This window comes from Ochlerotatus camptorhynchus, unplaced genomic scaffold (assembly GCF_037179485.1).
Source record: "Ochlerotatus camptorhynchus isolate MF236.1 unplaced genomic scaffold, CSIRO-AGI_Acam_v1.1 ptg000193l, whole genome shotgun sequence".
Lineage (NCBI taxonomy): Eukaryota > Metazoa > Arthropoda > Insecta > Diptera > Culicidae > Ochlerotatus > Ochlerotatus camptorhynchus.
The window spans coordinates 8,964,052-8,981,519 of record NW_027040683.1 but is presented as its reverse complement, the minus strand read 5'-3'; the positions used below and the strand labels follow the sequence as shown (position 1 = coordinate 8,981,519).

Below are 17,468 nucleotides of genomic sequence, written 5' to 3'. Positions count from 1 at the left end.
AATTGCTACAAATTGCACCGTAAACAACCGACTTTTGTTGCAATGGCGAACTTATCCTTTTCTCTCTGTTTTGTTTTGTTTTCCTTATGTATGTACTATCTCCACTATCATCTGTATTGTTTTGTACTTTCTACTACTACCACTCCAGTGCGTGAGCTGTCATGCTGCAGCTATGCTCGTTAACTAGGGGTGTCCAAGCGGCGTCTCAACACCCCGGCCCGTAACATCCGGCATTCTAGGATTTACCTTACCTCCAGCGCCGCTAGGTTCACCACGCTTCGTCTCTGCACCTTTGCATCAGCTGTCCTCACGTCCGCCTGTCGAACTCGTCCATCCGAGCCCTTCATCACCGTCTCAACGATACCTCGTCTCCATGCCTTCCGATTCTTCCCGTCGACTACGAACACTAGGTCACCTTCCTTCAACGACTGTTGATCGTCGAACCATTTCGACCGTCGGTTGATCGTCGGAAGGTACTCCTTGCTCCATCTTTCCCACATTCGGTCTGCAAGAAACTGCGAGCGCTTGTATAGGTTTCGCAGCGCTTCTGCGGTAGCCGTTCCGTCCACCTTCAAGTCTGCACCAGACACCGTTCCCCGTAAGAAATGGTTCGGAGTTAGTGCTTCAGTCTCGTCCGAATCCTGCGGCAAGTACGTCAGCGGGCGTGTGTTTATCATATCGGCCGCTTCCGCAAGTGTTGTCACCAGGATCTCATCGGTCAGCTTTCTCCCGTCGTCCAGCGCGCGCATTGCTTCTTTCACCGGCCGAACCATCCGCTCCCAGACTCCTCCCATGTGTGGGGTTCCAGGCGGGATGAAGTGTCAGGTGGTTGTGGAACTGCTTGCGATCTCGGCACACTCTTGGTTAATTTTCTCCATCTTGACCATCTCGTTGTTTGCTCCCTGGAAGCACGTAGCATTATCGGAGAAGATTATATTTGGCTTGCCGAACATGCTACGGAAACGAGCGATGGCCATTCGACACGACTCTATTGTGAGACTATGCACGACATCCAGGTGCACCGCCCGCACGGCCAAACAAGTGAAGACTGCCACGCAACGCTTCTCCTTACGCCGTCCCACCGTAACTTCTACTGGACCCAGATAATCAATGGCCACGGAGCTTGGACCCAGATAATCAATGGCCACGGAGCTGAAGGGCCGAAGATGAGGAGTGACTCGCTCAACTGGAAGTGGAGCCATCCTTGGTGATCGTGGACGACATTTGTTAACCTTGCACCAGACACAATTGATAACTACCTTCTGTATCGCCGGACGCATTCTCGGAATCTGGAACCGTTGTCTCATTTCATTGAACACGGTCTCCGAATTTGCATGTCCGAACTCTTCGTGATAGTGCTGAATCAGTTTCTGGGTCACGTAGTGAAATCGGGACAGAATGATCGGATGCCTTTTGTCGAAAGAACTCCCTTCGGCATTCGCAAGTCGACCGTCCATGCGTAATACTCCTTCGCTATCCAACACCGGTGAACATTTGTAGATTGAACTACTTTTCTTGACAGTCGCCATTGTTGCGTCCGGATGACACTTGTCCGTAAGCACGCTCATTTCGTCCGGAAAACTGTCCCACTGTGCCTGCCGCCAAAGAATTGTTTCCGCCTGCTGGAGCTCTTCCTGTCCGAGTGATGCTTTCACTGACCCGTAATTTGCTGCCGTCGCTTCAATCAGCTGCCGCTGCTTCACCGTAGCCCTTGTGGTCACTATCGGCTCTCCTCTTCTTTTTCGTCGGCAGTTGGCGATAAAGCGTACTACACTGGCTGTCACCCGCAACAGTTTTGTCCAGCGAGAAATCGGTGCGACGTCGATCACCCCGTGGAACAGCACTATACCTCTTGCTTCCTCATCCGTCTCTTCAATCATCATCTCTTGCTTTTGCCACTGCTCTTCCGGCCGATACAGGAACGCTGGTCCGTTAAACCATTCTCCTTCACTTTGCAACGGCGGACCTTGTCCCCACTTCGCCAGCACGTCTGCGATGTTCAGCTTGGTCGGAATCCATCTCCAATCTGCTACCTTCGTCAGCTCTTGAATCTCACCGACCCGGAATGCAACGAATTGCTTATATCGGTGTTGATCGGAATTGAGCCAACTGCACACAGTGCGAGAGTCCGTCCAGAAAACGGTGCGACTGATCTGATAAGAGTGCGTGCTCAGGATCGTTTGACTAGGGGTGTCCAAGCGGCGTCTCAAAACCGCGAAAAAAAAATGCGGAGCTCTAGGATCAGATTAAAAATTTTACCACTTTTACGGATGTTCCGGATCTACTGATGGACCATTCCGTAGTCTCCAGAGTTCATATTTCGAACATAATTCTGAATAAATTCTGATAAGTTGTCTTTGAGCGGCTTAAAAAAGACGGCAGAGATCTAGGATCAGTTTCATGAATTGACCACTTTTACGGATGTTCTGAATCTTTTAGTGGACCATACCGTGTCCATTTTCTGGCCACAACTACGAATTCTTTCTGATAAGATGCCTATGAGCCTATGACTGGTTTCGACAAAACCGCGGAGTTCTAGGATCGGTTTCATTAATTGACCGCTTTTACGGATGTTCCGGATATTTTAGTGGACCATCCCGTGTTTCCCAGTGTCCATTTTCTGGTCACAACTCTGAGCTCATTGTAATAAGTCGTCTTTAAATGGTTTTGAAAAAACCGCGGAGCTATGGGATCAGTTTCATGAATTGACCACGTTTACAGATGTTCCGGATCTCCAGTCTCCAGAGTCCATATTCCGAACACAACTCCGAATTCATTCTAATAAGTTGTCTATGAGCGGTTTTTAAAAAATCGGCAGATATCTAGGATCAGTTTCATGAATTGACCAGTTTTACGGATGTTCTGGATTTTTTAAGTGGACCATCCCTCGGTCCTCAGTGTCCATTTTCTGGTCATAACTACGAATTCATTGTGATAAGACGTCTATGAGTTGGGTTTGAAAAAACCACAGGGGATCAGTTTCAAAAATTGACCCGTTTTACGGATGTTCCGGATCTTCCGGAGGACCATCCCGTAGTCTCCAGAGTTCATATCGCGGTCACAACTCCGAATTCATTCTGAGAAGATGCCTAATACTGGTTTCGACAAAACCGTGGAGTTTTAGGATCGGTTTAATTAATTGACCGCTTTTAAATACGGATGTTCCGGACATTGTAGTGGGCCATCCCGTGTTCCCCAGTGGTCCATTTTCTGGTCACAACTCTGAGCTCATTGTAATAAGACGTCTTTAAATGGTTTCGAAAAAACCGCGGAGCTCTGGGATCAGTTTCATGATTGTCGTAGAGTCCATATTCCGAACACAACTCCGAATTCATTCTGATAAAACGTTTATCAGTGGTTTTGAAAAAACCGCGGTGCTCTAGGATCAGTTTCATGAATTGACCACTTTTACGGATGTTCCGGATCTTCCTCGGGGCCAGACTTGTGACCTACCAAAAACTGTAAAGAAAGACGTAGTCCTACGTCACAATGTGGATAGTAAGAAACGCACGAAGGCTACGGAGAAAACAAAGATGATGAAAAAAGAAGATAATGAAAAGATAGAAGAAGTAAAGGTGAAATGAATAGAAAAGAAGAGGTGAAATGCAATTAGCAAGCAGACGATGAACCAGAACTAGAAGGAAGGGAAACGAGCAAAGGAGACAAAAGCTAAGTTAAATTTGAGTTGTATTATAAACACTAACACTCACAACCACACATTATTACACTCAAACCACTGAAACAGACACGAATGCATCCGCTGGACGTAAAATGTCTTAAATAAAGAACAACAGCATCAACAATAACTTTGCCGAAGGACCCTCAGTTTAAAAGATAGATTTGAGTGCCACTTATACGAACTAATCAGAAAATACCAAAAGTTGGCCCTTGATAAACTGAGCAACTTTCTCCGAGACTTAAAATGTTCAGAATGCATACACACGGTGCTAGAGGTTTTGGCCAAGCTACTGGGTTCACTGCTTCACTGTACATCGCCTAGCGCACACGGCCGATGAGATCAACTCAAAATAGAGTCGAATTTCACTCAAAATCTCATCTTAGTGAGTACAATTTTCCTCACAAATCTGTTCGAATATGAGGGAAATCAAGGAAAACTTTTTTCAGTATACAAGTATTCTCATAGACCTGCGGAACCTTCGCAGACTACGATTATGGCGAAGTGTGGCCATGGATCGAGTAGAGTGGAGACGACTTCTTCGGACAGCAGAGGACATCAAAGGCTTAGCCTGAATGGTATGTATGTATGTATTTTCCTCATATTCGAGCAGATTTTTGCAGATTGTACTAATTTTTTTTCTGATTTTAAGTTCTTTCCTTTATTTAACGTCAGTCTCTGTTCCGCAATCTAGTGCCAATCACCGACGGACATCGATTGCCATCCATTAACGGCAATCGAATGTGCAGGAAGGCAGCTTCCACACCTGCGTAGGATATCGCACCCATTCAACACACATGGGCCGGGACCAACGGCTTTACTTCCCTTCCGAAGGAAGACGTGACCAGAGATTTTTATGCCTCAGAAAAATCCCACCGACCTCGGCTGGGATTGAACCCAGACCCATCGGGGTGTTAGAAAGCAGTCACGCTTACCTCTACACCACCGGCGCTGGCTTCTGATTTTAAGTGAAGTCCAACTCTTCTGCATCCCTATTTATTGCTTTCTAAAAAATCCAACTAAATCTTTTCCTCTCCATGGTTGCAAATTATCATTTCAGCTAAAACAATGGTTCTCTGTGTTTGACATACCAAACCTGTTTATTTCACTTCATGAGAGTCACAATCAGCGATTTTTCACCCACTCACTCACTCACTCACTCACTCACTCACTCACTCACTCACTCACTCACTTATTCACTCACTTACTCACTCACTCACTCACTCACTCAACGATCCGAAAATCGGTGATTGTGACTCATGAAAGCAAAATTGACTTCTTGTAACTTTTAAGTAAAACATGTGATCATACCATCTTTTGGTTTTTTTTATTCCGAAAAACATTTTCAGCTGAAATGAATATTTGAATCCTTGGTCCTTTCACGTGCTAATCTGTGTAAACCGATGATCCAGTGTGAAAATTTTCATATCGCCCGAAGGGCCCCCGTCGATGGTATGCAAACTGTTATGCCATTAGACATCGCTTGAATATTTGATCGAACGATTGTACCTGCCATCTATGCACATGGTCATAGTTGAACCATTCGTTGGATCCGGCTGGAGCTACGCGCCAACCTACAGCAAATGCTACACACTCATTCATTTCTAATTTGCGCCCGGTCTACCGCATGGTAGCTTACACATTCGTTCCTTTCCCGTTCGCCATCGTCCTGGACGTCCCGTTCGTTAGAGACCAACCGGTTTTCAGACGGTGCCGATGCCAATGAGACTGGCCTGTAAATTACAGTTCACTACTAATGAATTCCGAAACTGTTCTTGCGGCTTTCACCATCACCACCACCACCCACACCATCGCCGAGATCGACCGAGAACCGTTCGTTCAATCGGAATCGGTAGTGCTGGTAGCTGCGCCGAAAGTAGTACTAAAACTGTACTAACCAAATTTAAAGCTTTGTCCCGGACCGCTCCTCTCATTTGGTGGCACTCCATAAATCCGATCTGACAGTAGCGATAGTAGTTTTGCACATTTAGTCGTGTTCGGTTTGACGAGTCCCAGGGGGAATTTTGATTTGTCAAACATGGAAATGCCATCCGGTAGGGTGAGGGACGCGTTTTAAAATTTTAGGAAATATGTATAGATTGTTTAGGTGGACGAAATTTGATAGGGTGGGAGCATTTTCAACCGTGATAATTGAATTTAGGAAAACTTTCTTTATGTTGGCAGACGAAATATGATCTATATGGGCGAATTTAAAGATTCCTTACCCTTAAGGACTGTTCATTTTATAAAACGGACATCTACATGTGACGATAGAAAGCTAACGTTTTACCCCAATTTGATGAATTTATTTTCACCGTGTACAAAGGTTTGTTGACAAAACATAGATGTTTTTTGTTTTTGTCAAAACAGTTTGATTTCGGAACATGGGACGAATTGATGAAGAAACCCGAGTTTTCATTATTCAAAAATATTGCTCAGAGCGACTATCTTGTAGAGATATTGCGAAAATTGTGAAAAGATCGAAGTCTGCTGTACATCAAATCATCAGAATGTTTGGAGAGCACCAAACCGTTGCAGATTTGCCAAGATCCAGAACCAGAAGCGGTGCTGCAAACCTACAGATAGAGAAGAAATGTGTTGAGCTTTTGTTGTATGAATAATCTAACTCTGTACGTAAGATTGCCAAAAAAAAAACTGGGAATATCCGTCGGAACCGTCCAAAATATAAAAAGGAGGAAGGATATCAAGGCTTATAGGAAACAGAAAGCGCCTAAACGGAGCGCGGAACAGCACAAACGAGCTAAAGAGCTATGCCGGAAGCTTGATACAATTTTGAGGAAGCAAATCAAACGGTGCATATTAATGGATGATAAGACTTATTGCAAACTGGACACAACCACACTACCCAGGTCACAATTTTTTAATGTAATTGTGTTGGGGAGGATGTACCTCATGAGAAGAAATCCATTAAAATTGACAAGTTTGGCAAAAAAGTGCTTGTATTGCAAGCAATTTGTTCATGTGGTAAATAAAACTTTGCCGTATTTTACCACAGGAACCATTAACGGTGAACATTATCGAAAAGAATGCATTCAAAAACGACTTGTTGCTCTGTATCGTCAGCACAGGATCTCTCCACTGTTCTGGCCTGACCTTGCATCCGCCCACTACGCTTCTGCTATGCTCAAACTGATGAAGTTGTATAAGATCAACTTCGTCGAGAAAGAGGACAATCCACCAAACTGTCCAGAACTGCGTCCGGTTGAGCGTTACTGGGCAAGCATCAAGCGCAACCTTCGGCAGGATGGTAGAGAAGCACAATCTGTCAACGAGTTCAAGAAAATGTGGTCATCTGCTAGCCGAAAGGTTACACAGAAAACTGTAAAGAAGCTTATGAGAGGTGTTCGTGGAAAAGTGCGTCAGTTGTATCATTAAAAGCATCTCGTGGACTTTTTTATTTTATAATTGTTGTGGAGTAATAAGAATCTGCAATGCAGAAAACCATGTTTAAATTGGATGATAAATAAAAAAGATATCGTCAAATTAATGTGTCCGTTTTATAAATTGAACAGTCCTTAGTTGATGACGATGATGTTGAAGAGTATTTAGCCTATGGGTATCGATTCAGCTTGGGGGGAAACAGATATTACATAGAGGGGTGGGTATACTCACTTGTGGTCCAGTGACGCCGCAGCATCGGCCTTCGCTTTGCAGCCGATCCCAGAGATCGGTTAATTCGATTGAATTTCCATATTCATTGGCTAGGCGAGTTCTGGAAAAAGAGGAAGGATTGTATCAGATTGAAGGCAATCGAGGAATGTGGACTTGGAGTGTATGGAAATGATTATTCGGACTCTCTTTTTGGTAGCCTTCGTTGGGTTTCAACTAATCTATTTACGGACGTGCACAGGCTTTCGAGGGGATGTTGAGCTTTATGTGATTAGCTATTTGTCTGGAAGATGTTTTAATAGAAAGAGTGTCATATGAGACGGTTTTAATTCTGCTAGAACTGTAGCAACTTTTCCTGAAATCAATTTGTTTTGTATGACAATTTACCATTGAAAACAATTTGCCCAAGGAGAGAGCTCATTCAACAGCATGTGCACGCCTCTTCTTTCAATCAAAATTGTTTTCCCTATGCCCACACATATATGAATGAGTATTCGTAGCTCGCATCAATAAACGTTGATTCGATTACAATCTGTGGAATTGGATTCCAATGAACTACTGCATCCATCCGTTTCCCCACTTACTTCAGCATCGGTTGCAGATCGTGCATCACTCTGTCGAACTTGAACATCCAAAATATGCCCAACATGGCGTCGCCTATTAACAATACGAGTAAAAGCGACCAGTAAGCGTTTAATAATTTCTCCGATAGTCGTAAGGCACCAAGACACCCTATCAGTTGTAAGAAACCTGCGAACGAAGGAATGCGATCATTAGAATAGTCCGAAATTTGGATCGGGTTGGGGGAAATCGAACCTGATTGCACCAACAGCGCTAGGTACGCGTAAATGAAGCTCGGCTGCGTCAGACTGAGCCCGTTCACCAGCAAACGCTTGTAGTCGGAGAATAGAATTTTGCCCGCAACGCCACAGAATACAATTACCGCCATCAAGAGCACAGCGTTGCATGTGTAGATCCACAATCTGTAGTACCTGTGAGCGGGATGAAAAAGGCGGAAAGAAGATTATTTTTTTTAATAAAAAAAACATAGGATGGCATTCAGGTAAGTCTATTCTTCCTAGAAAAATTATGGGTCCGAATTTTTTTTTATCAAAATTGTTTGACGAGCGTCTATGACTAGGCAATAGTTGCAATTTCCAAACCTACGACTGGATGCCTTCCTTCAAAATAACAACTGAAGTGCGGTAAAAAATCGGTAGAACTGTTTCAAACACACCGTTGGTACTTGAGCGGGTCGGTTTTCATCTCTTTTTGCCAGTGGTGGCGGGGGGGGGACACCCCTCACCATCCCTCTCCAAAGGGGGAGTTTGGTAAAGAGAGATGAAAAAACCGATTTGTACCTTCCTTAAAAGTTGTCCTAGCTCGCTATTCTAATATCTATATGCAATCTTCACACTGCCGTACTCTAACGGAACTATCAACTCTATGCTTTCATCTACTCCATCTATCGTATAAAAACTACCACTACAGTTTGTTATTTGAAATTAGCATCTTCAACTATGTAAATCGTTGACTTCACGGATAAGTTATACTAAAACATATAGTCAACGAACATAATAAGGTTTTTTTTAGATAAATCACTTAAAGTTTAGGGCATTTCGATATTTACTGGAAATTACTGGCTCCAACGAGTGAGCAGTGGTGTATTCTTTTCTATTTATGGATCCAAATTACAAATGAAATCATGAAAAAAATATGTCTAATTTATAGATCTAGCTGTTTATTTTTTACTGAGCAAACGTGATTTTCTATGGATCAATTTCATTAGTTCAAAGTTCATTGTTGATCGTTTTATCGATCATTTCAATGTGTTTATGGGTAATACGTACAATTTCAAAATTCGTAAAATTTCGGGCTCAGATCAAATGATCTACTAGATCTTCTACAATTGGGTTCTTTAAGGATATTGAGGTTAATGCATATTCGTAATCTGCATAAAAAATTAAACCTACATCCAAAATTGCATCAATGTTGGTGCACTGGAATTATTTTTAATAAGTACGATTACATTAGCAAAAATCACAATCTTAGCACGCAGCGATTTCCATGTAGGGGAAATGGATGTAATGATGTTTTTTTTCCCTTGATTTGTTTACCGTCGATCTTGTTTTCCGTGCTGAGCACCAATGCTACCGACGCCAGGGTGGCAGCTCCCACACCAGGACCCTTCCTATCGATCCATCAACTCATGAACCGGGGACCAACGGCTTTACTTCCCTTCCGAAGGAAGGCGTGATCAGAGATGTTATGCCTCAGAACATCCCGGCGGCGCCGACTGGGATTGAACCCAGGCCTGCTGGGGTGAGAGGTAATCACGCTTACTCATACAGTAAACTCTTCATTTTTCGATGATCTATATCGCGATATTTCTCTCCATCTCGATGGTTTCAGATCTCTATATCTCGATATTCTCTTTATCTCGATCGTTCTCTATGTCGATTGTTCCTTGAACAATATTTGGAAACAAATTACCCAAGTATCAATGTTGGTTTTATCATAGTGTTGTAGCCCATTATTTAGACTTGTAGAATGCTTCAAAACTTGCATTGTTGCTTATTTTAATTTTTGCTACGTTTGAAGTAAGCGATCGAGTATTGGATTCAATACAGGATACACAAATACATGTTTTGAACCGGAAGTGCTTCTAAAATCGTATTAGTAGGCTAATAAATTACTATTCTGAATGGCGATCTCTCCATATCTCGATGATTCCTTCAATATCGAGAAATGGAAAGTTGTATGTATTTGAGTAAAAACTTACCCAGTCTATGAATGACCAACTTTTTTACGAATTTGTAGTAAACGTAAAAATTTGAAAATGCCAAAATTTGTCTTAGATATTTCAAACTATGTAATGCATAAATAGTCGAAAAATACCAAAAGACTCAAGGATCATCTAAGAAATTACCTTGATTCGCCTTAAAACATTTTTTTTTAAATTTCGCCAACGATGGCTTTATTTATTAGTTTCTTATTATTTATTAATTTTTTCATTCATAAATTTACGCCACCGGTGGCTTAATGTATTAATTCTTTAATATTTATTTATTTAATTATTTATTTTATTATCTATTTATTTATTTATTTATTTAGTTATTTATTTATTTATTTTATTATTACTGATTTATTTATTTATTTACTTATTTGTTTATTTATTCATTTATGAATTTATTTGAAAAATGACGGCTTTGGCATGACAGACTATTTTCGGCAACCCAAATTGAATCGCTAATTTCATTGGATTTTCTCACGTAAACACTTTCCTGAATGCATTCAAACAATTCTTTAGGCTTTCAGCTTCAATTTGATTATATTTTTACCACCGAGAAAAAGCAATCTTGCAGGATTTTCCTAAAAAATGCTCTGATTTCAAGTTGCCGATGAAAGCACAGCTGTTTAACACGCAGCTCAAATAGAAAGGTTGCCGAATAAAAAGGTGTTGCCCAGTTTGGAGCTTTGTAAAAGCGTTTCAAAGCAGTTTTTGACAATTATTTCGACTTAAATTGTTAGAGCAGCTGACAGCAAAAGATTGTAAACAAACCAATACGTAAATTCCCCTCTTTATTTATTTATGTGTTTATTTATTTATTTATTTATTTATTTATTTATTAATAAACAAATCTGATTTTTTATTTATTTATTTATTTATGAATTTATTTATTCACATGTTTATTTATTTATTTATTTATTTACTTATTTATTTCTATATTTATTTATTTATTGATTTAATTATAAATTTATTAATTGATTTATTAAGTATTTATTTATTTATTTACTTATTATTATATATATTTATATTATAAAATAAATTAATTTATTTATTATTATTTTTTTTATTATCTTTATTAAGGAGACTTTCAGCCCTGGGCTGGTTCGTTCCCGGACACCCCAGAAGGGGGTATCCCAAAGGGAGAGAAGGTACAGAGTTTTTATTTTGCGGAGTTGAATGGTAGTTGCGGTTCCAGAGGGGAACTTATTTTGCCTTACTGTCCTATGTTGCTGTCATCTTTTGTGTTTTATGTTTTGTTTTGAGGACCCCAGCATAGCCCCACCGGTAGCAGCTGCCAGGAGAGACCTGGCACCCGCTACCGGCAGGGAATGCCGGGCCTACTGTCATAATATATTTGGGTTAAACCCTCTTGTAGATTCCGGCCTCCTTCGCGAAACATATCAGTTGTGCCTCTGCTACCGGGTCGTTCTGAAGGGCGTCTCGGATGTTGCCCGGGATCCCGTAAAGTTCTCGTGGTCCGTGGAAACAAGGGCAGTTTATTAGAATGTGCTCGACCGTCATTATTGTTCTGCAGGTGTCGCATCTTTGGCGGAAGTTTCTGCCACTGCTGCTCCCCATGTTGTGGGTGATGCGGGTGTGGTCGGTTCTTAACCGGGACAGGAATCTTTGGTCGTTAAACCTTGGGACATCCGTCCAGGGAAGGGCTACCCCTTTGGTCTTCCGGATGAAGAGGTCTCTCCTGGCGAACCATTCGCGGTCCTATAATATTTATTTATTTACTTATATATATTTATTTATTTATTTATTTATTTATTTATTTATTTATTTATTTATTTATTTATTTATTTATTTACTTAAGAGTGCAGACCGTTTTGTTCTTATGATCGGCACATGTCTTATTTTTGAAAATTATAATAAATATAAAAGCTAGGCTTACCAGTATCTGGTTTTTTACATAAAAATTGATGGATTGCTTCAATTAGGTTTTTGTCATTATTGTACTTATTTTAAGTGGCCATCAGTTGATATTTGGCATAATTTTTTTTAAGGTTGTTATAATTACATTTCGATTTCGTAGTCGCCAGCTAATATAAAAGCACTGGCCTAACGTCTAAATTTGCATAGATTTCAAAATTCAATTAGCTCTAAAACATAATTTCTCAATCTTTTTCTTCACAACAAATTGCCTTTTGTCGGGAATCCATTGAAGTTCTTAAATCCATCTGAAAATATTTGGATCAATTCATGGTTCCGGAGTTATTCTGGTTCCCGTTAGGGTCACTTTTAGTCGGCATTCGGTTTTACTTTTATCTAATAAATATACACACGATTAAGATCATGTTTTCTCTCTCTCTCAAATGATGTAATTGGACCAATGGCAGCAATACCGACGGTCCACGATCACATTGGGCATCCCGGAAATGTTTCGGTGCCCCCGGGGAAGTGGCCAATTCTCGACAAGAACCAAAACCTATCGTGCGACATATCAAACTTCATGATTTTACAAATCTTGGCCGGTAATGGCATTATTTATTGTCCACGCATTATTGGCATTATTTATTGTCCACTAGCCCACTCAGTCAATAGCGGATGGATTTTAATTCTAAACAAGCCAATCGATTGGAAATTTTTCTACAAATCTGTTCAAATGAACACTTTATCAATGTTCAATAGGTCACTATTGAAAATCACACAACTGTTGCAATGATGATCAAAATTATCACCGATTGCCTGCGAAAAGCATCTTATTAACTATTGAATAAACCAAAAATCTCGTGCGGTCACGAAAATGCGTATTTTTGTCATTAGAAAACAAGGCGTTTCCGTGATGGGAAAAAGTGGTTTTCCTAACACAGTTGCCGAATATTGATACCGAGCACGTTTTCCTACGTCAAATCTGCGGTCGTGTCTTGAATACAACCTTTTACTTTCTAAATTCACCTGGAATTCCTGCGTGTAAAGTAAACGTGAAGGGTGTTTGTCTGTATAGGGATGCATAATACCATAAATTGGGATATTTGTAAGGCTAATCTATGGATTTTGAGGGCCACAGAAAATCCTCCAACGAGATCAAATGCCTCGTGTCAGAATTGTTGTTCACAGGTAATCTATTGCTATAGCCTACGACAGTTCAGCCGAAGTCTTACCAGATTTTATCACCCGAATATATATACCAACATGATTCCCTAAGACATTCATCTGGCTGTTTAGATCATGCCATGTCGTCAATCGTTTTCGGCTTAATATCGTGACAACTTTCCTCCCTCACAGACATCGAATATAATACTCCAGCATTACCGGCAGACCCACCGATCACCGTCATTTACCGCAAATCCAAAAGCTCATAATTCGTCTCCCTTGTGTGGGTCTTCGAAAGCACACCGATTCTCTCCCAAACCTTCGGAAAAATTCCCCGTTGACGGCGGAGGAAAGTGATATATTGTCGTAATTTAATGTGATTTAATTGGGTATCATATTGCGACGGCAACGTCGGCGGCATGGATGTCGGCAGCTTTTCCGTCGCAAGTATGTATACATTTCTTCCTTTACATGTTCATCTGTGTGGGGGGCGGCCGTCGTCGTCGTCGTTGTAGTCGGCATCAACGTCCCACGTGAGAAATTTCCTGACGGCTTTATTGTGTCATCTGCGAAATTCTGCCTGCATACCTGGGAACGGGTTTGCGCCGATAAAATCACCGACTTTATGGCTTAATTTGGCGCGTAACCGTGCGTTCATTTAGGATATTTTTACAGTTCGCAAATACGGTGCTGCCTGGTCTCGGTTGTTTTAGCAAAGAGCCACCGGAAAATACCAACCGGAGTCGGAGTTAAATTGTGAATTTCCCCTATCACACATTACCCAGTTGAAACATTTCCCAGGAACAGGGTTTTCCGGGGGCTGCAGCAGAAGCCAAGCCTCGGATGGTCGTAAATATGGAAGTGTTATTTAATTAAATTTTTCCCGTATGCAGACAAATGGGCTTCGGAGATTGGCTCCTGCGGTGTTTTGCGGTTCCTGATGTGAAGGTAGATTTAATTTGATTGTAGGAATTTGATGGATTTCTTCATTGTAACCAACCAGGTGTTGCTACCGTCCGTCTTCGTTGTCCAGTTGATTGGGTTTTGCATAAATTAGTAGAAATCCTTTAGAATAGGACCATCAAGTCCTCTGGAGTTGCGGAACATGTTCTCAAAGCATCTGCTCTGGGAGGATTTTTGGGCACACCATCATCACGGCTTATTTGAGGTTTCTTAGATATTGGACTTAATCCTTCTTCTGGATATGTATTAACGGCTTATGTACTTAAACGGAATGTTAAATATTCACAGCTGGTACACACTTGGAAATCTTGAATAAATGCTCCACTAAAAAGAGACATTAATATTTTTGAAAGATAATAACACATTCCGCAGCGTCCCAATTCTGTGCTGCCGAAAATTTGAAAATAGTTTAAATTCCCAGCGGTTTCGACCCGGTAGGATCCCCACTTGGATTCAGGTTACCCACGTTGAACAACCCCATATTTAATTATGGTAATTACCCCATTGTATTCCCGTTCGTTCACATCCGACTGCCGGCTTGGGAACGGATACACAGGTGTAAACATATTTATTGCTGTTTTTATAGGACCCCCATCGTTCGGGTGGTCCTTGTTGAATATCCTTCAGCACGCGTGTTGCTGCTTCTGGCTGCTACTGCGGTGAATGGTGTTCATTAGTCTTGTAGCTTTTATCCCCCCCTTGGAACAGAACCGAAAGGGTTGGGCTTGGAATGTGAAACTTATTGCTGTGTCAAGTTTTTCGGCAGCTTTATGAGTTTGGCTGCGCGACGGGATCATCGTGTGTGAGTGTGTGTATGACCCGAACGTCGACCCATATTTTGTCCGCTGTTCAGCTACGACGACGAGGTTCTGCGGTCGTTCGTTGGCATTCCTGACTACCTACTTGTCTGGTGGGGTTATTTATTATCCTTTGTCTTTAGATACATATGCGGGATGAATGTTTCTCATTTTGGTTTTCGCATTCAGTTGTTTAATGAAAATCATAATTTGTAATGAGGGAGGAACTGTTGTGTGCCGGAAAATAGAGTATACACTTACCGCATGGCCTTAACGTCCGGCGAGTTACTTTGTAGCCCGGCGGGGTTCATAGGACTCATAGGGTTCGAGTTGGAGATTTTATTGGTAACTTTCACAGGCGCTGGCACGGGGCTAAGATCGTTCAGTATGGTTGCCACTGGAACCTGGAAAATAGAATGAAGATGATAGAATTAAGGTTATATTTGATCATAGGTGTTTTTCGTTTGGATTCAAGTCAAAGACATTTTGGTAGCTTTATTCATTGAAGATTTGTTCTAGATGTTCGATTCAATCATAGTCAAATTGAATTTGATGACAAAGCTGATAAAAACATTTTCATAAACAATGTATTATTCTTCTTAATAGGAGTCCAGAAACTTTGGTCATAGGGTGACAGGGAAGGGAGGGAGGGTTTGCTTCGGCAAGCCTGAGCGTCTGTTCTCCAGGAGGAGCGGCTCACAACAGCGTCTGTTCCCCATGTTAGGGGCGGCTGATCTACGTCCGAGTGCCAGTGAAGGACTCTAAGCACAACTGTGTACCCTGGTCCTCCGGAAAGTTAGGGGGTTGGTGTCAGGCCCTGCGAGCCAGCCGTAAAAAACGAATTGCAACGGAATATCAGCAACAGAGGAATACGAACCGAGACCAACGGCAACGACCCCAGCGACGAAATAGGGCTTGTGATTGGGACCTCGGCACGTGGAACTGTCGATCTCTCAATTTCATCGGGAGCACCCGAATACTTGCCAATCTACTGAAGGACCGTGGATTACGCATCGTAGCGCTGCAGGAGGTGTGTTGGACAGGATCCATGGTGCGAACGTTCAGAGGTAATCATACCATCTACCAGAGTTGCGGCAACACACGCGAGCTGGGCACAGCTTTCATCGTGATGGGTGAAATGCAGAAGCGCGTGATCGGTTGGGGGCCGATCGACGAAAGAATGTGCAGGTTGAGGATCAAGGGCCGATTCTTCAACTTTAGCATAATCAACGTGCACAGCCCTCACTCCGGAAGCACCGATGATGACAAGGACGCATTTTACGTGCAGCTCGACCGCAAGTACGATTGCTGCCCAAGCCACGACGTCAAGATCATCATAGGAGACCTAAACGCTCAGGTAGGCCAGGAGGAGGAATTCAGACCGACGATTGGAAAGTTCAGCGCCCACCAGCTGACGAACGGGAACGGCCTACGACTCATCGATTTCGCCGCCTCCAAGAACATGACCATATGTAGCACCTTCTTCCAACACAGCCTCCCCTATCGTTACACCTGGAGATCACCACAGCAGACGGAATCGCAAATCGACCACGTTCTGATTGATGGACGGCACTTCTCCGACATTATCGACGTCAGGACCTATCGTGGCGCTAACATCGACTCTGACCACTACCCTGGTAATGGTAAAACTGCGCCCAAAAATTTCCGTCATCAACAATGTACGGTACCGACGCACAGTGGTCGGAAATCCCAATTTGGTGAACTTAATTGTTTTGTGGTCAAACCATTAACTTAATCCAAAAACTGTCTTCAGAAGAATTGTTCACAAAAACATTGCGCATATTATGACAACTACCAATATTTGTCATGGCATACTGTGAAAAAAATAAAAAAAAAACTAACTTTTTTTGCAAAAGAGATAGAAGTGTAGTTTTTTAAGCAAAGTTGTAGTACTTACACAAATATGGAACTTTGTTGAAGACACCAAATTTGTATAACGAATACTTGCAAAGATATGAAGCGTTTTTGGTGAAAACGTCTTAAATTATGTTTTTTAAGTATAACTTTTTTATAATAGTTTTTGATGTAAACAATGTTCTAGAAAAATGTAAACAACATATAAATACATGTTTTTGCTCAAGACAGTATGTGGCTAAAATCATCCTTTTCAAAGTTATAGTACTTTTAACATTTATTTTTCCTTAATTTCAGCTGCATATAGTGAGTGAATAGGGTCACGTTGAATGATCACGTGTTTGACATTTTTCTATATAAAAATAACCCTGTCTCCTCATTTATGGACGGTAAATTACGGATTATAGAAACAGATGTTATCAAACTCATCCGTGAACAACAAGGAAATTTATTGTATGTATGCATTAACAAAAAATGATTAATTTAAACAAAACATTTTCTAAGACAAGCAATTTGTGTGCTTAGCTTACTCCAGTTGTCAATATATATTTTGGTTAGAAAAGAGTGAAATTTGTTCCAACCACATTCTTCGGGGGAATGCAGTATCAGCATTGCCAAGGAATAAAAAATATCTCCAAATGACAAAATGATAAGCGATCAACGAACCGAATGATAACGCAATGTCAGAAGTGGAAAG

At 41.6% G+C, this 17,468-nt stretch overlaps 1 protein-coding gene across 1 annotated transcript in view; it reads right to left on the bottom strand.

The window, feature by feature from the left end:
• LOC135702540 (uncharacterized) overlaps positions 1-17,468 on the bottom strand; it is a 733,060-nt gene that overhangs the window by 21,734 nt on the left and 693,858 nt on the right. Inside the window, exons 6-9 of the mRNA XM_065223619.1 lie at positions 15,158-15,300; positions 8,123-8,298; positions 7,891-8,056; positions 7,310-7,409 (exon numbers count right to left, since the gene is read on the bottom strand). Coding sequence (XP_065079691.1) covers positions 7,310-7,409; positions 7,891-8,056; positions 8,123-8,298; positions 15,158-15,300 — 585 coding nt within the window. The remainder of the gene's footprint in view (positions 1-7,309; positions 7,410-7,890; positions 8,057-8,122; positions 8,299-15,157; positions 15,301-17,468) is intronic.